This window comes from Pelodiscus sinensis, chromosome 30 (genome assembly GCF_049634645.1).
Source record: "Pelodiscus sinensis isolate JC-2024 chromosome 30, ASM4963464v1, whole genome shotgun sequence".
Classification (NCBI taxonomy): domain Eukaryota; kingdom Metazoa; phylum Chordata; order Testudines; family Trionychidae; genus Pelodiscus; species Pelodiscus sinensis.
Genome location: NC_134740.1, coordinates 11,369,884 through 11,396,720, shown reverse-complemented (window position 1 = coordinate 11,396,720; position 26,837 = coordinate 11,369,884). Strand labels below are relative to the sequence as shown.

The 26,837-nt window shown below is 46.7% G+C and overlaps 2 protein-coding genes across 2 annotated transcripts; both read left to right on the top strand.

The window, feature by feature from the left end:
• Positions 1-8,303: 8,303 nt before the first annotated feature.
• LOC106732637 (olfactory receptor 10A4-like) lies at positions 8,304-9,269 on the top strand. Its single transcript, XM_014578171.2, has one exon. It carries the CDS (start codon positions 8,304-8,306, stop codon positions 9,267-9,269), a length of 966 nt encoding a protein of 321 aa, XP_014433657.2.
• A 9,410-nt stretch (positions 9,270-18,679) lies between these two features.
• LOC102448284 (olfactory receptor 10A4-like) lies at positions 18,680-19,681 on the top strand. Its single transcript, XM_014578163.2, has one exon. It carries the CDS (start codon positions 18,680-18,682, stop codon positions 19,679-19,681), a length of 1,002 nt encoding a protein of 333 aa, XP_014433649.2.
• The last annotated feature ends 7,156 nt before the right edge of the window (positions 19,682-26,837 follow it).

Sequence of the window (26,837 nt, the reverse complement as noted above, 5' to 3'; positions counted from 1 at the left end):
CCTGGGGATTGCATTGGATGAGAAGCTGGATAGGCATCAACAGTGCACCCTTGTCGCCAAGAAGGCTGATGTCATTTTGGGGTGCATTAGGGGGAGCATTTCTAGCAGATCTAGAGAAATGATTATTACCCTTTTTTGGCACTGGTGAGGCCACATCTCCAGATATGCGTGCAGTTCTGAGGCTCCCCACTACAAAAGAAACGTGGACGCATTTGAGAGGGTCCAGCGGCGGGTGACCAAAATGATTCGGGGGCTGGAGCACATGACCTACGAGGAGAGGCTGAGGGATTTGGGTTTGTTTAGGCTGCAGAAGAGAAGAGTGAGGGGGGATTTGAGAGCAGCCTGCAACTTCCGGAAGGGGGTCCAAGAGAGGATGGAGAGAGGCTGTTCTCAGGGGGGGCAGGTGGCAGAACAAGGAGAAATGGGCTCAAGTTGCAGTGGGGGAGGTCTAAGTTGGAGATTAGGAATCACTATTTCCCTAAAGGGTGGGGGAGCACTGAGAGGGGTTCCCTAGGGAGGGGGTGGAATCTGCATCCCAAAAGAATATTTAGCCAAATAGCATCCTGATTTTAGATCTTCCAAGTTCTAAATGTAAAAGAAGAATAAAGCTTTCAATGAGAAAGATTGCAGTCCATGTATACATCCACCATCCGGGAATTACTCTGGTTAGGATACGTCAAGTTGTTTTCTTCACTATCCCCGTGAGCTCTGATGTGGGATGTCAACAGGAGAGGTGTGTGAGTGATTTGTGAGGGGGGTTCCGATATCGACCTGATGGGCAGCGGAAGAATGGAACTTTGTTGTTTCTCCAGGCCCACTAGCCTGTAGCATCTCAGTTTATTCTCTGAGAAACGCCAACAGGCCCTATTCAACTTCCCTCTGCTTTACTTGGGTCTTTCTCTTCAGCACGCTGTGCTTCTCCGGGCTGCCTCTGTCAGACCTGCAGACATGGGTCGGGTACAAATAGTAACTGCCCAGAGGTCTGGGTGGATTAAAAAGGGCCCAGGGACCCCTGGATGTTGTTGCCACCAACATCGGCAATGAGACCTAGCTAAGGCATGTTCCCTGCCCCCCTTCACTCCACACCAATCTCTGAAGTGGCCAGCATCTACCTGTGGGACTGCAGGGGGCAACTTTGCACACGGTCCCTACCCCAGGCGATGACTTTGCAGCTCCCATTGGCTACAATATGCGGCCAATGGGAGTTATGGGGTTTGTGCCTGAGAATACCACCGCACTGAGCCCAACTGGCCACCACACACCAGAGCCTGACCCCACACACCAAACTGCACCCAGGGCTGGATTACGGTCTTCATAGACCCTAGGCATTCTCACAATTGTAGGCCCTTAAATTAGACTATACAGAAGGGAGAAATGCACGATCATCTACACTCCTAATGTCTCTCACTGTAATTTCCGCTCTAAAAAAATGGTGCACCGTATGAGGAATTCATGGTCCTTCATTCTAAAATAACATCCAGTTTGTTGTTCACTGAAATTATACTCAGGATTCACCTGGTCATTAAATGGATGAAGTAAGGTGAAAAGTAAGGTGATGGTGCCACCATCTATAAAATCCACAGACGAATGCATTGTGCTGAAGAGCTGATATAACATGTCTCAAGATCATTCACTGTCATTTACGAAATAACAGTATTCTGGCTGACTTTGGCCAGTCATTTCCGCCAGAAAGTATTACGTGGGAGCCTAGGGTGTTTAAAAAACAACTTTGAAATGAAAACAACTGTAGTAACAATCAGTGTTCCCTCTAGCATTTTCCATCCTTGGGTGGGTCGAATTTTCTTACGTGCACCAACAGTACAAACAAAAAAAACATAGATATAAATATATTTTTAAACAGCTTGTAGGTATGTAAAATAAATATTTTTAAAAAGGATGGATAATTAACAAGGAACAATGCCTATGATGTGTATGTAATATCAAATAAAAAGAAAATTGACACGACCTTGGGACTACATGTATTTTATCATCCTTTCTAACAACTCAAGCTAGTAATCAATCAAAATGCGTATTATCCACATATAGCTCAGCTTTAAGATGCTAAACAAATCTATGAGTCAACTGGAAACAGTCATGTCCTTACTTACACTGGAAAGGCGGGAAAAAGTCATACTGTTTCTCTGGGATGTCAACTCTTAATTTGATTAACAGTGCACAGACATGGAAGAGTAAAAATCAGCATCAAAGCAACACAGAAAGCAACTAAAGCCACAAATGTGAAAATAGGAAGGGAACTAAAACATCGAGTGGTTGGTGATGGGTATTTTAAATGAACGTCTAAGATCACTATACAAGAGAAACAGAGACCTGAAAAGCACAAATAAAAGTTCTCCTGTTTTGAAACTTTCAGAATACCACCAACTCAACAAGTAGTCACTGCAGAGCAGCACGTTATACATGGCTTCAGAGTTTGTAGACAGATCTGTTTTTTAAAGCGCTTGCAAATACAACCTTCATCCTACAACACATCTAGCATTACATCTAGATCATCCATGGACTCGTGAGTGCCAGAATTATACCATCTAGAAAAGATCTGGCTTTCATGCCCCTCCCCAAACAAATTCTAAAATTTGATGCATTTATTGACATATTGGTTTCCAATGTTATGATGCAAATAATCTCTGAAATCAAGAAGGCAAAGTATTACGGAATCAATATCAATTCATTCCCTGAGATTGGTTACACTGAGTATCTTACAGAATTACATGCAAGATCCCCATCTGAGACCGCCATACAGAGCGCTCCCATCCCAGCCCTGTCTCTCAGCGCCCCCTAGTGCCAGGCTGGGGCATGGCCAACGGCACTGACTAAGGAGGAAGCCCCCACATCTAGCCCCCACGCCTGTTACCCAGCCCCCTATGTTCTGCTGGAGCAATGAGGTCAGTGGGTCTGAGACATGAGACCTATCAGCCATCTCCCCACTTCCTGGCGCACCCAGCCCCCCCAGCTCCTGTCCTCCCTCACAGAGTTTGTTCTAACAACCCTGGGAGCTCGCCCTGCATCTGGTCCTGCTGCAAACATGCTGGAACCAAAGGGACCTGCCCCCTGACTACTCTGGGCTGTAGGGCTGCCTCTGAAGGAGGGAAATGGGTCCTGTGGATAGGGCAGGGGGTCTGGGAGTGACGACCTCTGGTTTCTGTGCCCAGTTCTGGCAGGGCAGTGGGGTGTAATGGTTAGAGCAGGTAGGGGGGGAGTCAGAGCTCCTGGGGTCTCATCGTGGTTCTGAGTCAAGAGTGGGGCCCAGAGTCTGAGCCTCAGGGACCTGGAGCCATGAGCCCTGGGGGTTGTTCCTCTCTCTGTCCCTGATTCTGTGTGTTGTGTTGCCTGGGGCAGATCATCCTTCCTGCTAGACATAAAAGGAATTTCCAAGAGGGAGTCAATCCCAGGGAGATTTTAATCGAAAATATGCACACGATGAGACAACTTCCCCTAACCTGACTGACCTGGGGAATCTTGTTTGGCTGCAGCTCCAAGCAGGGCTGTTCCTCCTCCGAGGAATATGAGGAGACGTTGCCATGAGGGACTCGGTCCCAGAAGCCAACGAGTGCAATAAAACCCCTCAGTTCCCTCAGCACTTCTAGCGCCTGCAGCGAGGAGCTGGAACCGCTCTGCTCAAACAAGGTAGGATACGGATGAACGACTCAAACCCCCATTCACCAAGTGAAATCCATCAGTGTCCTGCAATTGGAGCAAAACGTCACAAGTGTCTTCATTCACATTTCCCAAACATGCATAGAGAACCTTAGTATCTAACCTGACCAATCTATTTACCTACGTACACCCTCTATCTTCCTATCTACTTACATACACCCCTCTATCTACCTATGTGCCTACATACACCCCTCTATCGTCCTATATACTTACATACACCCTTCTATCTACCTATATATCTACATACACACCTCTTTCTACCTATCTATCTCGTCCACCCCACCTTGCGGTCTATCTGTATTTCTATTGATCTGTTGCTCTCCAAATGTATTATTGTGAATTCAGCTAACTGAACAATGATGGGTCAGGTCAAGAACTTGACTCTGCAGGTGTTTTCGTAAATTACCACACGTGACGTTCTGATCCCAGATTTCCACAGTGCCCCCAGAGTGAGAGAGGCGCGCCAGACGTGCTTATCACCAACCCACGATTCTGTTTGGTCTTGTTCTTGTGCCGGGAGTGTTATTTCTTCCTTCTCTCATCTTTACACCCCTCTGTTCCCTACTCTCATCATTGTCCTCAGAATCTAAAGGCAAATGTGGTTGGAGGGGTGTGTTGGATTAGGCTTGGAATACAGCCGTCTGGCTGGGTTCTCTCTGATCGCTTCTCCTCCACTCCCAGGAGACAACCACAGCCCACGCTCTGCACCTGGTGCCCACTAAGTTTAAGATGGCATCTTTTAGCGGAATTGATCGGAAGCCCCTCTCTGCATAATGTGCACGGCTTTCATCACTTTTTAATGCCTCTGACAAAGTGGGTCTTTGCCCACAAAAGCTTATCATAGAACCATAGAGCTGGAAGAGACCTCAGAAGGTCATCAAGTGCAGCCCCCTGCTCTAGGCAGGACGATCCCAACCAAATCAACCCAGCCAGGGCTTTGTCAAGCCGAGATTTAAAAACCTCTAGGAATGGATCCTTCGCTACTTCCCTAGGTATCCCATTCCAGTGCTTCACCACCCTCCTAGTGAAATACTTTTTCCTAATATCCAAACTAGACCTCTCCCATCTCAACTTCAGACGATTGCTCCTTGTTCTGCATCTGTCACCACTGAGAACAGCCTCTCTCCAGCCTCTTTGGAACCTCCCTTCAGGAAGTTGAAGGCTGCTATCAAGTCCCCCCTCACACTTCGCTTCTGCAGACCAAATAGACCAAAATCTCTCACACTCTCCTCGTAGGTCATATGCTCCAACCCCCTAATCATTTTGGTCACTCTCCGCTGGAGGTTCTCCAATGCATCCACATCCTCTTTGTAGTGGGAGACCTGGAACAGGAGACAATACTATAGATGTGGCCTCACCAGAGCCGAATAAAGGGGAATGATGACATCTCTGGATCTGCTGGCAATGCTCCTCTTAATGCAACCTAACATGCCATTAGTCTTCTTGGCTACAAGGGCGCCCTGTTGACTCATATCCAGCTTCTCATCCACTGTGATCCCCAGGTCCTTTTCTGCAGAACTACTATTTAGCCAGTCGGTTCCCAGCCTGTAGCAATACTTGAGATTCTTCTGTCTGAAGAGCAGGACTCTGCACTTGTCCTTGTTGAACGTCATCAGATTTCTTGTGGCCCAAACCTCCAATTTGTCTAGGTCACTCTGGACCCTCTCCCTGCCCTCCAGCGTATCTACCTCTCCCACAGCTTAGTATCATCTGCAAACTTGCTGAGGGTGTAATCCATCCCCTCATCCATGTCACTAATAAAGATGTTGTACAAAGCCAGTCCTAGAACGAAACGTTTCTTGCACTCCACTAGAAACCAACCAGCATCCTGACATTGAGCTGTTGATCACTACCCACTGGGCCTGACAGTCTAGCCAGCTTTCTATCCACCTCACAGTCCATTTATCCAACCCATACTTTCTTAACTTGCTGGCAAGAATATTGTGGGAGACCGTATCAAAAGCCTTGCTAAAGTCAAGGTATATCTCATCCACTGACTTTCCCACGTCCACCAAGCCAGTTACCTCAGCATAGAAGCTAATCAGATTGGTCAGGCACAACTTGCTCTTTGCGAATCCATGCTGAGTATCCCTGATCACTTTCCCCTCTTCCAAGTGCTTCAAAATGGATTCCTTACGGCTCCCTTCTGTGATGTTTCCAGGGACTCAGGTAAGACTGACCGGCCTATAGTTCCCTGAATTGTCCTTCTTCCCTTTTTAAAAGATGGGCACTACATTTGCCTTTTTCCAGTCATCCGGGATCTCTCCCGATCTCCGTGACTTTTCAAAGATAATAGCCAAAGGCTCCTCAATGACATTATGCTCCAATAAATCTTCCACAAGACTACTCATTATTTATGCAGATTCAGACTAACATGAGTCTGAATAACCCCTCTGATAGGTGACTTCAAGAGCACTGAAAATTCCATTCAGCTGCCAGTGACGAGAATCTATCTGGGCTTCATTTCCAAACGTGAGTAAATGACTCCATTTACTTAGAGGCTGTCCAAATGTCAGCCGGCATTGTAAGACATCAACCAAAATCTCTTCTGAATAAACGATTTCATCTCTATTGATGTTTTCCATGAGAAAACATTGTGAATGGAAGTTTTCAGTTTTTCATTCTGAATCGAAATAGGGAGGTTTTTTTTTTTTCCTGTTTCAGACTTCGGCATTGATCCTGGGTGAAAACAAATACAGGAACGTTGGCATGTGTCGTGAGGTGGAATTTGCATCTGCATGCTTAGAGAACCTCATTTGCATTTGTCAGAAATTGTTCCATGCTGCGTGCTTAGTTCACCTTCACAGTTGGGGGGTGTGTGTGTGAGCGAGAAAGAGAGTACAAGAGAAAGAGAGAGAGAGAGAGAGTCTCAGTCTTTCCCAGTTTCCAAATTACTCACTCACTGTAACTTTATGCAATGCTTTGAGATCCCCCCATTAAGGAAGTGAAGGCATGCAAAATACAATACTCACTTTGGCTCCTTTTTAATTCAACTCTGTCACTTCACTGGCATGCCTGTTATTATGAAGTTTCTTGTGAACAAACAGCCATGAAGTAGAACACTGGCAGGGAATGTATGTTACACTGTGGGGTCCTATGCATAAAACTCTTTAATAGCAAGGTCATAGAATAAAGCCCCACAACTGGTGTAAATTGCTGTTACTCCTTTTATACCCATTGAGTCATTAAGATTTACACCAGATACAGCACCAACCCGAGGTCTCTTTATGTGTATTTTACCAGGAGTCCCGTGGCACCTTGTAGACTAACAGATGTATTGGAGCTTAAGCTTTCGTGGGCAAAGACCCACTTCGTCAGACGCATCTGATGAAGTGGGTCTTTGTCCACAAGAGCTTATGCTCTAATACATCTGTTAGTCTATAAGGTGCCACGGGACTCCCTGTCGCTTTTGCAGATCCAGACTAACGTGGCTACCCCTCTGATAGTTCACGTATATTGACGCACACCAGTATATTTATGAAGTTGCGATGATAGAAGCAGGAATGATGTAAATGGTTCTATAATATCTTGAATTCAAAAGGCCAAAATCCACATTGTTGGCAACTTTCATCCTGCTCCTTGCTCTTCAAATGGTTTCACGCACATTTTGGCGTCAAACTGAGATCAGAATGTGCCCGCATTTGAGAAATCCTGTTTCGTGAATGTGGTTTTAGAGTAACTTTCGGGAAGGAAAGAAGGAAGGAGGGAGAGGGTGGATGGGAATAGGAAGAAAGGAAGAGATGCCTTTTTGAAATTTCAAGTGGAGAGACTAAGGTCAGGTCTACATTAAACCCTGCAGCTTGGCTTAAGGTATAGACCTCCAGCCACGTAAAATACATAGCTGGAGTCTGCTTAAATTAAGTGAAGTTCCGTGGTGTCATCACAGTGGGAGGCTGACAGCTGAGCTACACTTTGGCAAAAAATGCCCTGAGGATGAGAGCGGATGAGAAGCTGAAGATGAATCAACAGGGCGCCCTTGTAGCCAAGAAGGCGAATGGCATATTGGGATGAATTAAGAGGGGCATTGTGAGTAGATCTGGGAAGTCATTATTCCCCTTTATTTGGCACTAGAGAGGTGACATATCAAGTGTTGTGTCCAGTTCTGGGCCCCTCCTGCATAAAAAGGATGTGGACGCATTGGAGAGGGTCCAGCGGAGGGAACCAAAAGAATTCGGGGGCTGGAGCACATGATCTACGAGGAGAGGCTGAGGGATTTGGGTTTGTTTAGTCTGCAGAAGCGAAGAGTGAGGGGGGAGTTGGTAGCAGCCTTCAACTCCCTGAAAGGGGTTCCAAAGAGGCTGGAGTTTGTTCTCAGTGGTGGCAGATGGCAGAATGAAGAGAAATGCTCTCATGTTGTGTTAGGGGAAGTCTAGGTTGGATATTAGGAAAAGTATTTCCCTAGGAGGATGGGGAAGCGCGGGATGGTTTCCCTAGGGAGGTGGTGGAATCTCCATCCCTAGAGGTTTTTTGTGTCCCTCCTTGATCAACCCCTGGCTGGGATGTTGAGTTGGGGTTAGTCCTGCTTTGGGCAGGGAGCTGGACTCGTTGACTCCTGAGGTCTCTGCCCGCCCTGGGATTCTAGAATCTACCTGTTTGATGTTCCTCTGATTCAGCCCCTCTCACCCCTACAGATGACCTATTCTGACAGCGACCCTGGCGAGAACCAGACCATCTCCAGTGGGCTCATCCTGGTGGGATTTTCCTACCTCGGTGAACAGCAAATCCTTCTGTTTCTGGTGCTTCTGGTCATCTACCTGGCCACTCTATTGGGGAACCTGCTCGTTATCCTCCTGGTAAAGCTCCACCGCTCCCTCCACACCCCCATGTATTTCTTCTTGGTGAATCTGTCCTTTCTGGAAATCTGCTTCACCTCTGGTTCGGTCCCTCAGCTGCTGGTTCACCTCCTGGTGGAGGAAAAGACCATCTCCATTGCGGGCTGTGCAGCCCAGATGTACGTCAATACCATCATGGGCCTCACCGAATGCTGCCTCCTCGCGGCCATGGCGTACGACCGCTATGCGGCCATTTGCCACCCTTTGCACTATACCACCATCATGAGTGGCCGGGTGTGCGCACAGCTCGCGGGGGCTTCATGGTTCATCGGTGTCTCGCTGGAGGTAGCTCAGACCACATGGATTTTCAGCCTGCCCTTGTGTGGCTCCCACCACATCCACCACTTCTTCTGCGACATCCCACCGGTGATGAAGATGATCTGCGCCGACACATCAAACATTAGTATTCTAGGGTTCTTTATTATAGCATTTTTTATGATGGGCCCTTTCTTGATGATAATCCTGTCCTATGTCTATATTATCTCCACCATCCTGAAGCTGCCGTCAGCAGAGGGCAGGCGTAAAGCCTTCTCCACCTGCTCCTCCCACCTCATGGTGGTGTGTTTGTTCTATGGAACAGCCCTGATCACCTACCTGTGGCCGAATTCTAACACCACCCTGGAGAATGATCAAATAGTTTCCCTGCTGAACACAATAGTGTCACCTCTGTTGAACCCCATGATATACACACTGAGGAACAAAGAGGTGAAGGGAGTCTTGAGCAAAACACTAGAGAAGAGAAGGAGCAGGTTAAGAACTATTTAGAACAGAAAGCCACACTCAAAGCCATGGGTCCGGACTGAATGCATCTGAGGGTATTAAGGGAGTTGGCAAATGTCATTGCAGAACCTTTGGCAATTATCTTTGAAAACTCGTGGAGTTCGGGAGAGATCCCAGACAAATGGAAAAAGACAATGGTAGTGCCCATCTTTAAAAAGGGGAAGAAGGCCAAACCACGGAACTACATCTTCAGTCAACCTTACTTCAGTTCCCAGAAACATCATGGAGGGGATCTTCAAGGAATCCACTTTGAGGCACCTGGATGAGGGGAAAGTGATCAGGAATAGTGAACATAGATTCACAAAGGGCAGGTCATGTCTGGCCAACCCGATTAGCTTCTATGATGGAGTAAATGGCTCTGTGCACATGAGGAAGTCGGTGGATGTGATGTACCTTGATTTTAGCAAAGCTTTTGATACCGTCTCCCACAGTATCCTTACCAGCAAGTTTAGGAAGTATGGATTATATAAATGGACGGTAAGATGGATAGAAAGCTGGCTAGACTGTCAGACCCAACTGGTAGTGATCAACAGCTCAATGTCAGGTTGGCGGGAGGTTTCTAGCAGAGTGTCCCAAGGATCTGTTCTAGGCCTGGTTTTGTTCAACATCTTTATTAGTGACATGGATGAAGGGATGGATTGCAACCTCAGCAAGTTTGCAGATGACACTAAGCTAGGGGGAGAGGTAGATACGTAGGTGGGCAGAGTCCTGCACTTGGGGTGGAAGAATCCCAAGTATTGTTACAGGCTGAGGACAGACTGGCTAAGCAGCAGTTCTGCAGAAAAGGAGGTGGGGATTCCAGTGGAACCCTTGTAGCCAAGCAATTAGAGTGAAAAGCAGAATGAGTCAAAGTGTTGTGAATGAGGCAAATTGATAAACATTTTCTTTAATTTCTCACAGTGACTCTCAAGTTTTTTGTTCAAATTTCACCCTTTGAAAGACGTCGATCTCTTCTATAGCTGTCAGGAAAATTGGAAGCGAAACTTTTCTTACCAAACTACCCCCTAAATTTTAAATTTTAAATTCCTGAATTTTTGTAGAAATGTCAGAACCTTTCAACCCGATGAATAATTCCTTGACAAATCAGAGGAGAATATTTAGCCAAATAGCGTCCGGACTTTTGATCTTCCGAGTTTGAAATGTTAAAGGAAAACAAGGCTTTCAAGGAGAAACATTGCAGTCCATGTATACATCCGCCAACCTGGAATGTCTTTGGTCAGAATACGTCGAGGTGCCGTGAGCTCTGATGCGTGAGGTTTACGAGTGTATTTCTGATATCAACCTGATAGGCAGTGGAAGGACGGAACTTTGTTGTTTCTCCAGGCCCACCAGAGCCTGTAGCATCTGTTTATTGTCTGAGAAACGCCAACAGGCCCTGCTTGACTTCTCTCTGCTTCTCTTGAGTGCTTCTCTTCCGCACTCTGTGCTTCTCCAGGCTGCGTCCCAGGGGAAACAGATCAGCCAACACGTGGAGGGTACAAATAGTAACTACCCAGGGGTCCAGGTGGATTAAAAGGGACCCTGGCCCCTCAGCTGCTGTTGCCACCTGCATCAGCAGTGCTACCTACTTAAGGCATGTTCCCTGCCCCCCTTCCCTCCACACCACTCCCTGAAGTGGCCAGCACCTACCTGTGGTCCTGCAGGGGACGTCTTTGCACACAGCACCCACTGCAGATGCTGACTTTGCAGCTCCCATTGGCTACGATATGCGGCCAATGGGAGCTATGGGAGTGGTCCCTGAGAATAGCAAAGCACTGATACCCGCTGGCCCACCTCAGAGCCCGAACACACACACACCAGCCTGCACCCAGGGCTGGATTAAAGTCTTTGTACGCATTAGGGACTCCCATAATATTAAACTCTTATATTAGACGATATAGAATTACAGAAGGGAGAAAAGCCCAATCATCTAAACACCTAGGCTGTGTCTACACTGGGCCACTTATTCTGGAAAAGCAGCCACTTTTCTGGAATAACTTGCCAGCTGTCTACACTGGCCGCTTGCTTTTCCAGAAAAGCAATGACGATCTACTGTAAAATTGTCAGTGTTTTTCCGGAAAAACTATGCTGCTCCTGAAAAAACTGTTCCAGAAAAGGGCCAATGTAGACAGCACAGTAGTCTTTTCCGCAAAAAAGCCCCGATTGCAAAAATGACAATCAGGGCTTTTTTCCGGAAAAGTGCGTCTACATTGGCATGGACGCTTTTCCGGAAAAAGTGCTTTTCCGGAAAAGCATCCTGCCAATGTAGACGCGCTTTTTCCGGAAATACTTATAACGGAAAACTGTTCTGTTTTAAGCATTTCCGGAAAAGGGTGCCAGTGTAGACGTAGTCCTACTTTATCCCACTGTAATATTATACTCTGGAAAGTGGTACATTTCATGGTCCTTCATTCTTAAATAAGAGCCATTTTGTTGAATACAGCAATTATACTCAGGATTCACCTGGTCGTTAATTAGCTAAAGTAAGGTGAACAGTAAGGTGATGTTGCCACCATCTGTAAAATCCACAAAGCAAGGCATTGAGCTGCAAAGATGATACATCATGTCTCAAGATCGTTCTATGACATTTACAAAATAACGGTACACTGGCTGATGCCGGCCAGATATTTCCACAAGAAACAGTGTTTATTAGGAGCCCAGGGTTTGTTGAAACACATATTTTAGACAGCTTGTATGTATGGAACATAAAACAAAATTAAAAGGGAGGGATAAATATGTTTATTTATTTGATGTTAGATGTGTATCTAATATCTAATATCAAATAAAAATAAAATTAATACTACCTTGGAACTACATGTATTTTACCATCCTTTCTAACAACTCAAGCTAGTAATCAATCAAAGTGCATATTATCCACACATAGCTCAGTGTAAGATGCTAAACAAATCTATGAGTCAACTGGAAACAGTCATGTTGTTCTTGCAAGTATTAATACAATATTTACTTACACTGGAAAGGTGCAAAACCGTCATAATGTTTCTTTGGGATGTCAACTCTTAAATTGATGAATGGCACACAGACATGGAAGAGTGAAAATCAGCAACAAACCAACACAGAAAGCAAATAAAGCCACAAACATGACATTAAACACCAGGTGGTTGGTGATGGGTATTTTAAATGAACGTCTAAGATCACTATACAAGTGAAACAGAGACCTGAAAAGCACAGATAAAAGTTCTCCTTGTTTGAAACTTTCACATTGTGTTTGACACCAATTCGACAAGCAGTTGCTGCAGAGTAGCACTTTAATACGTGGCTTCAGAGTTTGAAGACAGATCTATTTTAAAAGCACTTGCAAAGATAGCTGTCATCCTGCAACACATCTAGCATCCCACCTAGAACACCCATGTACTCGTAAGAGCCAGAACCAGACCACATAGAAAAGATCAGGCCTTCATGCCCCTCCCCCAACAATTTCTACAACTCGATGCTGTGATTGATACATCGGGATCTAAAGTGATGTCACAAATAACATCTGAAATCAAGAAGGCAAAGTATTATGGAATCAATATCAAGTCATCCCCTAAGACTGGCTACACTGAGCAGCTTACAGTATTACCTGTTAGATCCCCCGACCTGAGACCATCCCACAGCGCCCTCCCGGCCCACCCTGTCGCTCAGTGCCCCCTGGTGCCAGGCTGGAGCATGGACAGCAGCACTGACTAAAGAGGAAGCCCCCACACCTGGTACCCAGCCCCATACGGCCCTGCTGGACCAATGAAGGCAGTGGGACAGAGGCATGAGACCTCTCAGCTGAGCCATCCCCCCACCCCCTGATGCACCTGCCCCCCCAGCCCCTGTCCACCCACACATTTTGTTCTATCATCCCTGGGAGTTCACCCTACATCTGGTCGTGCTGCAAACCTGCTGGAACCAAAGGGACCCATCCCCTGCCTACTCTGAGCCGTGGGGCTCGGGGAGGGAACTGGGCTCTGTGGGCAGGGCAGGGGGTCTGGGATTGAGGACTCCTGGCTTCTGTGCCCAGCTCTAGCAGGGAAGTGGGGTGTAATGGTTAGAGCAGGTGAGTCTGGGAGTCAGAGCGCCTGGAGTCTCATGATGGCTCTGGAACAAGAGTGGGACCCAGAGTCTGAGCCTCAGGGACCTAGGACATGAGACTGGGAGGGGGTGTCACTGCCCCTGTCCCTGACTCTGTGTGGTGTGTTGTCTGGGACAGATCGTCCCTCCTGCTAGACATAACAAGAATTTCCAAGAGGGAGTCAATCCCTGGGTGATTTTCATCTACAAAATGCACATGATGAGACAACTTCCCCTGCCCTGACCGACCTGGGGAATCTTGTTTGGCTGCAGCTCCAGGCAGGGCTGTTCCTCCTCCGAGGAATATGAGGAGACGTTGCCATGAGGGACTCGGTCCCAGAAGCCAACGAGTGCAATAAAACCCCTCAGTTCCCTTCAGCACTTCTAGCGCCTGCAGCGAGGAGCTGGAACCGCTCTGCTCACACAAGGTAGGATACGGATGAATGACTCAAACCCCCATTCACCAAGTGAAATCCATCAGTGTCCTGCAATTGGAGCAAAGCATCACAAGTGTCTTCATTCACATTTTCCAGACATGCATAGAGAACCTTAGTATCTAATCTTATTGATGTATTTACCTATGTACACCCCTCTATCTAGTTATATATACCCATCTCCTTACCTATCTACCTACCTACACTTCTCTGTCTTCCTATCTACTTACATACGCCCCCTCTGTCTACCTATCTATCTAGTCCACCCCATCTTGCCGTCTATCTAGTAGTATTTCTATTGATCTGTTAGTCTCCAAATGTATCATTGTGAATATAACTAACTGAACAATGATGGGTCAGGTCAAGAACTTGATTTTGCAGGTGTTTCCGTAAATTATCGTTCTGATCCCAGATTTCCATAGTGCCCTCCAGCGTGAGAGAGGAGCACCAGATGTGTTTACCACCAAACCATGAGTGTGTTTGGTCTTGTTCTTGTGCCGGGAGTGTTATTTCTTGCTTCTTTCCTCTTAACACCCTTCTTCATTGTCCTCACAATCTAAAGGCAAATGTAGTTTGAGGGGTGTGTTGGATTAGGCTTGGCTCTCTCTGATCGCTTCTCCGCCACTCCCAGGAGACAACCACAGCCCATGCTCTGCACCTGGTGCCCACTCATTTTAAGATGACATCTTTAAGCGAAATTGTTCGGAATCCCCTCTCTGCATAACGTGCACGGCTTTGATGTCTTTCATGTTCCCCTCTTCTCAATGGAGTATCTAGATCACGTAAAAACAAAGAGAAGTTCTGTGGCACCTTATAGAGTAACAGATTTATTGGAGCATACGTTTTTGTGGGCAACGACACATTTCGTCATGCATCTGACGAAGTGGGTCTTTGCCCACAAAAGCTTATGTTCCAATAAATCTGTTACTCTATAAGGTGCCACAGAACTTCTTGTTCTTTATGCAGATTCAGACTAACACGGCTACCCCTCCGATAGGTGACTTCAAGAGCACTGAAACTTCCATTCAGGTTCCAGTGACAAGAATATCTCGGGCTTCATTTCCAAAGGTGAATAAATGACTCCATTTACTTAGACGCTGTCCAAATGTCAGCCGGCATCGTAAAACATCAACCAAAATCTCTTCTGAACAAACGATTTCATCTCTATTGATGTTTTCCACTAGAAAAATGCTGATGTGGATGGAAGTTTTCAGTTTTCCATTCTGAATTGAAATGGGGAGGTTTTTTTGCTGTTTCCAGCTTTGGTATTGATCCTGGGTGAAAATAAATATGGGAACATAGGCATGTGTCGTAAGATGGAAAGTTCTTCTGCATGTTTAGAGAACCTCATTTGCATTTGTTAGAAATTATTCCATGCAGTGTGCTTAGTGCTCCTCCACAGTTGGTTGGTGTGTGTGTGTGTGTGTGTGTGTGTGTGTGTGTGTGTGTGTGTGTGTGTGCGCGCACAAGCATACGCATGAGAGAGAGAGAGAGAGAGAGAGAGAGAGAGAGATTTCAATTCAGAGAATGTTTCCAATTCAGGAAATTATGACCCAATGTAAAACCCAGCCTCTTCTCTCAGTCTTTCCCAGTTTCCCAATTACTCGCTCACTATAACTGGATGCATTGCTTTGCGATCTCCCCATTAAGGAAGTGAAGTCATGCAAAATACAATATTCGTTATGGCTCATTTTTAATTCAACTCTATCACCTCACTGGCATGCCTGTTATTATGAAGTTCCTTGTGAACATATAGCCATGAAGTAAAACATTAGTGGGGAACATCACTTATACACTAGGATCTTCCCTTTTATAAACCTCTTTATTAGCAAGGTCATAGGATTAAAACCCCACAACTGGTGTAAATTGCTATTAGTCTTTTTGTACCCATAGAGTCATTAAGATTTACACCAGCTGCCGCACCAGCCCTAAGGGTATGTCTACACAACAGCGCTAATTCGAACTAAGCTAATTCGAACTAACGCATCCAGACTAAAAAACTAGTTCGAATTAGTGTTTTGCTAATTTGAACCAGCATGTCCACACAGAGTGGACACTGAACCGAGGTTAAGGATGGCCGGAAGCAGTGCCGGCAGGGCATCAGATGAGGAATTAGAGCGTGGAGCTGCTGTCTCAGGCTAGCCGAGGGCTGTGCTTAAAGGGACCCGACCCCCACCCCGGACAGACAGTTCTCAGGGGTGCCCCGCTTGCAAAGCAGTCCTGGCTTGGATTGCCCGCAGTACCCACACTGGGCACATCACAGCACTCGGCCATCAGACCAGCTGCACTTGCCGCAGGCTGCCATCTGGGGAGAGGGGGCAATTGGGGGGCTGCAGGAGAGCTTCCACCCCCAGAAGCCCGCAGAGCCAGCCCAGTCCTCCCCATCGGGGGCTCGTACCCCATTCCTCCCTCACCTCCTTCCACTTACCCCTCCCTAGCCCCCCTTCCTTATGTACAAAATAAAGGACAATTGTGTTCAAAAATAGAATCTCTCTTTATTGAACAAAACTGGGGGAGACTGGGAAAAGGAGGTGGGAGAGGGGAAGAGAGAGGTTGGGAGGGGGGAGGGCAACTACAATGATGAGGGGTTTGGAACAGGTCCCATATGAAGAGAGGCTAAAGAGACTGGGACTTTTCAGCTTAGAAAAGAGGAGATGGAGCGGGGACAGGATAGAGGTCTATAAAAGCAGGAGTTGGGTGGAGAGGGTGCATACAGAAAACTTCTTCATTAGTTCCCGTAATAGAAGGACTAGAGGACACCAAAGGAAAGGAATGGGTAGCAGGCTTCAAACTAGTAACAGAAAGTTGTTCTTCACAAAGCAAAGAGTCAACCTGTGGAACTCCTTGCTGCAGGAGGCTGTGAAGGCTAGAACTAGAACAGAGTTTAAAGAGAAGTGAGATAAAGTGATGGAGGTTGGATCCATGGAGTGGTATTAGCCAGGGGGTAGGAGTGGTGTCCCTGCCCAAGGTTTGTGGAAGGCTGCAGAGGGATGGCACGAGACAAATGGCTTGGTCACTGTCTTCGGTCCATCCCCTCCAGGGTCTCTGGGGTTGGCTGCTGTCGGCAGACAGGCTACTGGGCTAGATGGACCTTTGGTCTGACCCATGACGGCCATTGTAAGCTCAGGGTTCAGGGTCGGGGGTCTCAGTGGACCCCCTTGATTTTCATGCACACCTGCTCCTGGGTGGCCAGGCTGGCAGCTCTCCTGCCCTAGCCGGCCACTTTCCTGTGCCTAGTGTGGAGATCGTGGACGAGGTCCACGATGTCCGCACTAGACCAGGCAGGTGCCCGCCTCTTGCGGTCCCGGGCAACCTCCCGGGAGCCGCCAGCCTGGTCCCGGGAAGAGGGGGTGGGCTGGGGGGCATCGGGTGGGTGGCTCGAGCCGTGCCAGGTGCAGGGTCTGCTGGCTGGGTGCTGGCAGGCTTGCACCTGGCACGGGCACCGTAGCCAGCCCGTGCCCCTTTAAGGAGTCCGGGGCCGGGAGGGGGGCAATAGAGTTTCCCTGGTGTTGGCCAGAACGGCCACCAAGGAAAGCTGGGGAGGGCTAGCCTCCCACTAGTTCGAATTAAGGGGCTACACACTAGTAAGTTCGAACTAGGCTTAGTCCTCGTAGAATGAGGTTTACCTAGTTCAAACTAAGCGCTTCGCTAGTTCGATTAAGTTCGAACTAGCGGAGCACTAGTGTAGCACCTATCAAAGTTAATTCAAACTAACGTCCGTTAGTTTGAATTAACTTTGTAGTGTAGACATACCCTAGGTCTTTTTACGTACACTGACACGCACCAACGTATGAGACAGTTGTGATGAGAGAAGCAGGAATGATTTTCCAATATTGAGAGATGAATAACCATTTATAAAATTCAAAAGGTCAAAATCCCCCATTGTTTGCAACTTTCATCCTGCTCCTCGCTCTTCCAATGGTTTCAACCACATTTTGGCACGAGACTGAGATCAGAATGTGCCCACATTTGAAGAATCCTGTTTGGTGAATGTGGTTTTAGCATAGTATTCCAGAAGAAAGGAAGGAAGGGGTGGATGGGGATAGGAAGGAAGGAAGGAAGGAAGAGATGCCTTTTTGAACTTTCAAGTGGAGAGACTAAGGCCAGGTCGACATTAGACCCTGAAGCTAGGCTTAAGGTATAGACCTCCAGCCACATAAAATACATAGTTGGAGCTGGCTTAAATTAAGTGAAGTTTGGTGTTGTCATCCCAGTAGGAAGCTTATAGCTGAGCAAAAGTTTGACAAAAAATGCCCTAGGGAACGACAGTGGATGAGAAACTGGATATGAGTCAACAAGGTGCCCTTGTAGCCAAGAAGTCAAATGGCATATTCAGATGCACGAAAAGGAGGATTCGGAGGAAATTTGGGAAGTCATTATTCCTCTTTATTCAGCACTGGGGAGGCTACCTCTGGAGTATTCTGTCCAGTTCCAGGCCCATCCAGGACAGAAAGGATATGGATACAATGGAGAGGGTATGGCAGAGGGCAATCAAAATGATGAGGGTAATGGAGCAGAAGACCTATAAGGAGAGGCTGAGTGACTTGGGGTGGTCTACTCTGCAGAAGAGAAGAGTGAGGGGGGATTTGAGAGCAGCCTTCAACTCCCTGAAGGGGGGTTCCAAAGAGGATGGAGAGAGGCTGTTCTCAGTGGGGGCAGAAGGCAGAACAAGGAGCAATGGTCTCACATTGAAAGGTGAGAGGTCTAGGTTGGAGATTAGGAGAAACTATTTCCCTAGGCGGGTGAGGAAGCACTGGGATGGGTTCCCTAGGGAAGTGGTGGAATCTCCATCCCTAGAGGTTTTCAAGTCCCGGCTTGACCAAGGCCTACCTGGGATGATTGAGTCAGGTTGGTCCTGCCTTGGGCAGGGGACTGGACTCGATGCCTCCTGAGGTCTCTGCCAGCCCTGGGAGTCTGTGACTCTACATGTTTGATGTTCCTCTGAATCAGTCTCTGTCACCCCTGCAGATGACCTATTCCGAGAGCGACCCTGGCAAGAACCAGACCATCTCCGGTAGGCTCATCCTGGTGGGGTTTTCCTACCTTAACAAGCTGCAAATCCTTCTGTTTCTGCTGCTGCTGGTCACCTACCTCCTCACCCTGGTGGGGAACATTCTCGTTATTATCCTGGTAAAGATCAACCCTTCCCTCCATACCCCCATGTATTTCTTCCTGGTCAACCTGTCCTTCCTGGAAATCTGCTTCACCTCCAGTGTGGTCCCTCAGCTGCTGGTTCACCTCCTGGTGGAGGAAAAGACCATCTCCATTGCGGGCTGTGCAGCTCAGATGTTGGTCTTCAGCATCATGGGCCTCACGGAATGCTGCCTCCTCGCAGCCATGGCCTACGATCGCTACGTGGCCATATGCCATCCCCTGCACTACACCACCATCATGAGTAGCAAGGCGTGCGCACAGCTCACGGGGTCTTCATGGATCATCGGCATCTCTCTGGAGGTAGCTCAGACCACGTGGATCTTCAGCCTGCCCTTGTGTGGCTCCCACCGCATCCACCACTTCTTCTGTGACATTGCACCGGTGGTGAAGATGGTCTGCACCGACACACTGAAGATTGATATACTAGGGTTCTTTATCACCGTGATTTTTATCATGGGTCCTTTCTTGATTATAATCCTGTCCTACGTCTATATTATCTCCACCATTCTGAAGCTGCCGTCGGCGGAGGGGAGACGTAAAACATTCTCCACCTGCTCCTCCCACCTCATGGTGGTGAATTTGTTTTATGGAACGAGCCTCATCACTTACCTGTGGCCAAATTCTAGCCCCACCCTGGAGAATGATCAAATAGTTTCCCTGTTGAACACAATAGTGTCACCTATGTTGAACCCCATGATATACACATTGAGGAACAAAGAGGTGAAGGGAGTCTTGAGCAAAATACTTGAGAAGAGAAGACAAAGAGCAGGTTAAGAACTATTTAGAAAAGTTGGACATACACAAATCCATTGGCCCAGATTTAATGCATCTGAGGGTATTGAGTGAGTTGGCAAATGTCACTGCAGAGACTTTGGCCATTATCTTTAAAAACTCCTGGAGATCACGAGAGGTCCCAGATGATTGGAAAAAGGCAAATGTAGGGCTCATCTTTAAAAAAGGGAAGAAAGCCAATCCAGGGAACTACCGACTGATCAGCATCACCTCAGTCCCCGGAAATCATGGAGGGGATCCTCAAGGAATCTATGTTGAAGCACTTGGAAAAAGGGAAAGTGATCAGGAATAGTGAACATGGATTCACCAGGGGCAAGTCCTGCATAAGCAATCTGATTAGCTTCTACGATGAGATAACTCGTTCTGTGGATGGGAAAGTCGGTGGATGTGATCTACCTTGACTTTAGCGAAGCTTTTGATACGGTCTCCCACCGTATCCTTGCCAGCAGGTTAAGGGAGCATGGAGTGGATAAAAGGACTGTAAGAGGGACAGAAAGCTGGCTAGATTGTCAGGCCCAATGTGTACTGATCAATGGCTTGATGTCTGATTGGCGGTCGGCTTCAACTGATGAGCCCCAAGGATGGGTTCTAGCATTGGTTTTCTTCAACATCTTTCTTTACGACCTCAGTGAGGGGATGGATCGCACCCTCAGGAAGTTTGCATGTGACACTAAGCTGGGGGAGAGGTAGATACAGAGGATGACAGGGATATAGTCCAGAGTGACCTAGAGAAATTATAGGATTGGGCCAAAAGAAATCGGGTGAGGTCCAAGAAGGACAAGTGCAGAGTCCTGCACTTGGGACGGAAGAATCCCAAGCCTTGTTACAGGCTGGGGACCAACCAGCTAAGTAGCAGTTCTGCAGAAAAGGCCCTGAGGATTGCAATGGATGAGAAGCTGGATATGAGTCAACAGGGCGCCCTTGTAGCCAGGAATGCTAATGGCATTTGGGGCTGCATTAGGAGGAGCATTGCCAGCAGATCTAGAGAAGTGATTATTCCTCTTTTTTGGCACTGGTGAGGCCACAGCTGAAGATATACGTGCAGTTCTGGGACCCCCCCACTACAAAAGGAAGGAGGTCTAGATGTAGGCAACCAAAATGATTGGTGGGCAGGAGCACATGACCTACAAGGAGAGGCTGAGGGAGTTGGGTCTGTTCAGTCTGCAGAAGCAAAGAGCGAGGGGGGATTTGAGAGCAGCCTGCAACTACCTGAAGAGGGGTGGCAAAGAGGCTGGAGAGAGGCTGTTCTCAGTGGGGGCAGATGCAGAACAAGGAGCAATGGGCTCAAGTTGCAGTGGGGGAGGTCTAGGTGGGATATTAGGAAAAACTATTTCCCTAGGAGGGTGGGGAAGCACTGGAATGGGGTCCCCAGAGGTGTTTACCTCCCTGCTTGACCAAGTCCTGGCTGGGATGAATGAGTTGGGTTGGTCCTGCTTTCAGCAGGGGGTTGAATTCGATGATTCCTCAGAATTCTTCCAGCCCTGGGATTCTAGGGTCTTTTTACAAAGCCAGAGAAATTAGAGTGAAAAGCAGAATTAGTCAAAATGGAGCGAATGAGGGAAATTCATAAACATTTTGTTTAATTTCTTACAGCGACTCTCAAGATTTTTGGTTTAAATTTCAGCATTTGAAAGAGTTTGCCCTACTCTAAACCTGTCAGGAAAATCGGAAGAGAAACGTTCACAGGAGGCTGTGAAGACTAGAGCTATAACAGAGTTTAAAGAGAAGCTAGATAAATTCATGGAGGTTGGGTCCATAAAAAGCTATTCACCAGGGGGTAGGAATGGTGTCCCTGGCCTCAGTTTGTCAGAGGCTGGAGAGGGATGTCAAGAGACAAATCACTTGATCATTGTCTTCGGTCCACCCCCTCTAGAGCACTTGGTGCTGGCCACTGTTGGCAGACAAGCTACTGGACTGGACAGACCTTTGGTATGACCCAGTTTGGCCATTCTTATGTTCTTACCAAACTACCCCCTACATTTTAAATGTCTGAATTTTTGTGAGAATGTTAGAACCTTACGACCAGATGAATAATTCCTTGACAAATCAGAGGAGAATATTTAGCCAAATAACTTCCTGATTTTAGATCTTCCATGTTTGAAATGTTAAAGCAAAATAAAGCTTCCAATGAGAAACATTCCAGTCCAGGTGCACATCCACCAAACGGGAATTTCTCTGGTCAGAATACGTCAAGTTGTATTCTTCACTGTCCTCTGTGAGCTCTCATGCCATGTGGGATGTGGACAGGAGAGGTGTGTGAGTGTGTTTGTGCGGGGGAGTCCGATATCGACCTGACGGGCAGCAGTAGGAGGGGAGCGTTGTTGTTTCTCCAGGCTCACCAGGGCCTGTAGCATCTCAGTTTGTTGTCTGAGAAACGCCAGCAGGCCCTACTCGACTTCCCCCTGCTTTTCTCCGGTCTTTCTCTTCCGCACTCTCTGCTTCTCCTGGCTGCCTCTGTCAGACCTGCCGACATGGGTCGGGTACAAATAGTAACTGCCCAGAGGTCTGGGTGGATTAAAAGGGCCCAGGGAACCCCGGGTGATGTTGCCACCAGCATCGGCAGTGCGACCAAGCTAAGGCATGTTCCCTGCCCCCCTTCACTCCACACCACTCCCTGAAGTGTCCAGCACTCACCTCTGGTCCTCCAGGGGGCGTCTTTGCACACGGCTCCCACCCCAGGTGCTGACTTTGTAGCTCCCATTGGCTACACTGTGTGGGCAATGGAAGCTATTGGGGTGGTCCCTGAGGATAGCAGCGCCCTGAGACAACCTGGCCACCCTGCCTCAGAGCCTGACCCCACACACCAAACTGCACCCAGGGCAAGATTATGGTCTTCATAGGCCCTAGGCATTCTCACAATCGTAGGCCCTTAAATTAGACTATACAGAAGGGAGAAATGCCCGATCATCTATACTCCTCATGTCTCTCACTGTAATTTCCGCTCTAAAAAATGGTGCACTGTGTGAGGAATTCATGGTCCTTTATTCTAAAATGAAAGCCATTTTGTTGTACACTGAAATTATACTCAGGGTTCACCTGGTCATTAATTGGATGAAGTAAGGTGAAAATTAAGATGATATTGCCACCATTTCAAAATCCATAGAGCAAAGCATTGGGTTCCAGAGCTGATATATCGTGTCTCAAGCTTGTTCATTGTCATTTACGAAATAACAGTATTCTGGCTGACTTTGGCCAGACATTTCCGCCAGAAAGTGTTAGGTGGGAGCCTACGGTCTTTAAAACACCACTTTGAAATGCAAACAACTGTAGGAACAAGCAGTGTTCCGTCTTGCATTTTCCATTTTTGGGTGTGTTGAATTTTCTTATGTGCACCACCAGTACAAACAAAAAAAACCTTGATTTAAATATATTGTAAACAGCTTGTGGGTACGGAAAATAATTTTTTTTAAAGGAACAATGCCTATGATGTGTATCTAATATCAAATAAAAATAAAATTAACACGACCTTGGTACTCCATGTATTTGATCATCCTTTCTAACAACTCAAGTTATTAATCAATCAAAATGCATCCTATCCTCACATAGCTCAGTTTAAGATGATAAACAAATCTATGAGTCAACTGTTGTCCAGGCAAGTATTAATACAATCTTTACTTACACTGGAAAGGTGAGAAACAGGCATACTGTTTCTCTGGGATGTCAACTCTTAATTTGATTAATAGTGCACAGACATAGAAGAGTAAAAATCAGCATCAAAGCAACACAGAAAGCAAAAAAGCCACAAATGTGAAAATAGGAAGGGAAATAAAACACCGGGTGGTTGGTGATGGGTATTTTAAATGAATATTTAAGACCACTATAAAAGTGAAACAGAGACCTGAAAAGCACAGATAAAAGTTCTCCTTATTTGTAACCTTTACATTGTGTACGACACCAACTCGACAAGTAGACGCTCCAGAGCAGCACTTTAATACATGGTTTCAGAGTTTGTAGACAGATCCACTGATTAAAGCGTTTGCAAATACAACCTTCATCCTACAACACATCTAGTAACAAACCTAGAACACCCATAGACTCGTAAGGGTCATAACCAGTCCATAAAGAAAAGATCTGGCCTTTATGCCCTCCCCAAACAAATTCTAAAATTCAATGCATTTATTGACGTATTGGTTTCCAAAGTTATGTCTGAAATCAAGAAGGCAAAGTATTATGAAATCAATATAAATCCATCCCCTGAGATTGGTCACACTGAGCAGCTTACAGAATTACATGCTACATCCTCTGGCCTGGTGCCCAGCCCAGTACAGCCCTGCTGGAGCAATGAGGTCAGTGGGTCTGAGACATGAGACCTCTCAGCTGAGCCATCCCCCCACTCCCTGAGACACCCGGCCACCCAGCCCCTCTGCTCCCACACAGAGTTTGTTCTAACATCCCTGGGAGCTCGCCCTGACTCTGGTCCCACTGCAAACTGGCTGGAACGAAAGGGATCTGTCCCCCTGCCTGCTCTGGGCTGGCCCTCAAAGAGTGAAATGGGACCTGTGGGTCGGGCAGGAGTCTGGGAGAGAGGACCCCTGTCTTCCATGCTCGGCTCGGGCAGGGCAGTGGGGAGTAATGGTTAGAGCAGGTAGGACTGGGAGTCAGAGCGCCTGGGACCTCATCATGGCTCTGAGACAAGGGTGGGGCCCAGAGTCTGAGCCTCAGGGAACTGGCACCATGAGCCCTGAGGGTTGTTCCTGCCCCTGCCCCTGACTCTGTGTGTTGTGTTGCCTGGTCTGGGACAGACCATCCCCCCTGCTAGACATAAAAAGAATTTCCAAGAGTGAGTCAATCCCAGGCTGATTTCCATCCACAAAGTGCACACGATAACGAGACAACTTCCCCTGACCTGACCGACCTGGGGAATCTTGTTTGGCTGCAGCTCCAGGCAGGGCTGTTCCTCCTCCGAGGAATATGAGGAGACGTTGCCATGAGGGACTCGGTCCCAGAAGCCAACGAGTGCAATAAAACTCCTCAGTTCCCTCAGCACTTCTAGCGCCTGCAGCGAGGAGCTGGAACCGCTCTGCTCAAACAAGGTAGGATACAGATGAACGACTCAAACCCTCATTCACCAAGTGAAATCCATCAGTGTCCTGCAATTGGAGCAAAACATCACAAGTGTCTTCATTCACATTTTCCAGACCTGCATAGAGAACCTTTGTATCTAACCTGACCAATCTAATTACCTACGTACACCCCCTCTATCTTCCTATCTACTTACATACACCCCTCTATCTACCTATGTGCCTACAAACACCCCTCTATCATCCTATATACATATATATACCCCTCTATCTACCTATTTACACCCCCTCTATCCATCTATCTACCTCCATACACCCCTCTATCTACCTATCTACCGATTTATACCCCCTCTATTTACCTAGCTATCTACATACACCCCTATATCTTCCTATCTACTTACATATACCCTATTATCTACCTACATATAACCCACTCTGTCTTCCTATCTGCCTACATATACCCCTCTATTTACCTATCTACCTATTTACACCCCCTCAATCAACCTAGCTATCTAGTCCACTCCATCTTGCCGTCTATCTAGTAGTATTTCTATTGATCTGTTGGTCTCCTAATGTATCATTGTGAATTCAGCTAACTGAACAATGATGGGTCAGGTCAAGAATTTGACTCTGCGGGTGTTTCCATAAATTATCACGGGTCACGTTCTGATCCCAGATTTCAATAGTGCCTTCCAGCGGGAGAGAGGCACGCAGGACGTGCTTATCACCAAACCACAAGTGTGTTTAGTGTTGCTTTTGTGCCGGGAGTGTTATTTCTTCCTTCTCTCATCTTTACGCCCCTCGGTTCCCTACCCTCATCATTGTCCTCAGACTCTAAAGGCAAATGTTGTTTGAGGGATCTCCCAGGAGACAACCACAGCCCACTAATTTTAAGATGGAGTCTTTTAGCAGAATTGAGCAGAATCCCCTCTCTGCATAATGTGCATGGCTTTCATGTCTTTCATGTTCCCCTATTCTCAATGGCGAGTCTAGATAACTTCGAAAACAATGAGAAATCCTGTGGCACATTATAGAGTAAGAAATTTATTGGAGCTTAAGCTTTTGTGGGCAAAGACCCACTTCATCTTCCATCTGACGAGGTGGGCTTTTGCCCACAAAAGTTTAAGCTCCAATAAACCTGTTAGTCTTTAAGGTGCCAGAGGACTTTTCGTTATTTATGCAGATCCAGACTAACACGGCTACCCTTCTGACAGACGACTTCAAGAGCACTGAAATTTCCTATCAGCTTCCAGTGACAAGAATCTATACGAACTTCATTTCTAGAGTTGAGCAAATGACTCCGTTTACTTAGATCTGCTCCAAATGTCGGCCAGCATCATAAGATATCAACCAAAGTCTCTTCCGAAGAAACAATTTCGTCTCTGTTGATGTTTTTCCATGAGAAAACTTTGATGTGAATGGAAGTTTTCAGTTTTCCATTCTGAATTGAAAGGGGGCATTTTTTCTGTTTCATACTTGGGCATTGACCCTGGCTGAAAACAAATATGGGAACATGGGAATGTGTTGTAAGATGGAAATTGCATCTGCATGTTTAGAGAACCTCATCTGCATTTGTTAGAAATTGTTCTATGCAGTGCGCTTAGTGCACCACCCCAGATTTTTTTGGGCGGTGTGAGGGGTAATTGAGACTCAAAGACCTTTTCAAATTCAGGAAATTCCGACCCAATGTATAAATCCAACCTCTTCTTTCAGTCTTTCCCAGTTTCCCAATTACTCACTCACTATAATTTCATGCATTACGTTGAGATCCCCTGTATTAAGGAAGTGAAGCGCATGCAAAATACCATATTCGTTATGGCTCATTTTAAATTCAACTCCATCACTTCACTAGAATGCCCATTATTATGAAGTTCTTTGTCAACAAATAGCCATCAAGTAAACCATTGGTGGAGAATATCATGTACATGCTTTTTATAAAAATTGTTATTAGTAAGTTCATAGGATTAAAACCCCACAACAGGTGTAAATTGCTATTTCTCGTTTTGTACCCACCGTCATTAAGATTTACACGAGCTAAGACGCACTAGGTCTCTTCACCTATATTGACACACATCGATATATTTATGAAATTGCAATGATAGAAGCAGGAATGATGT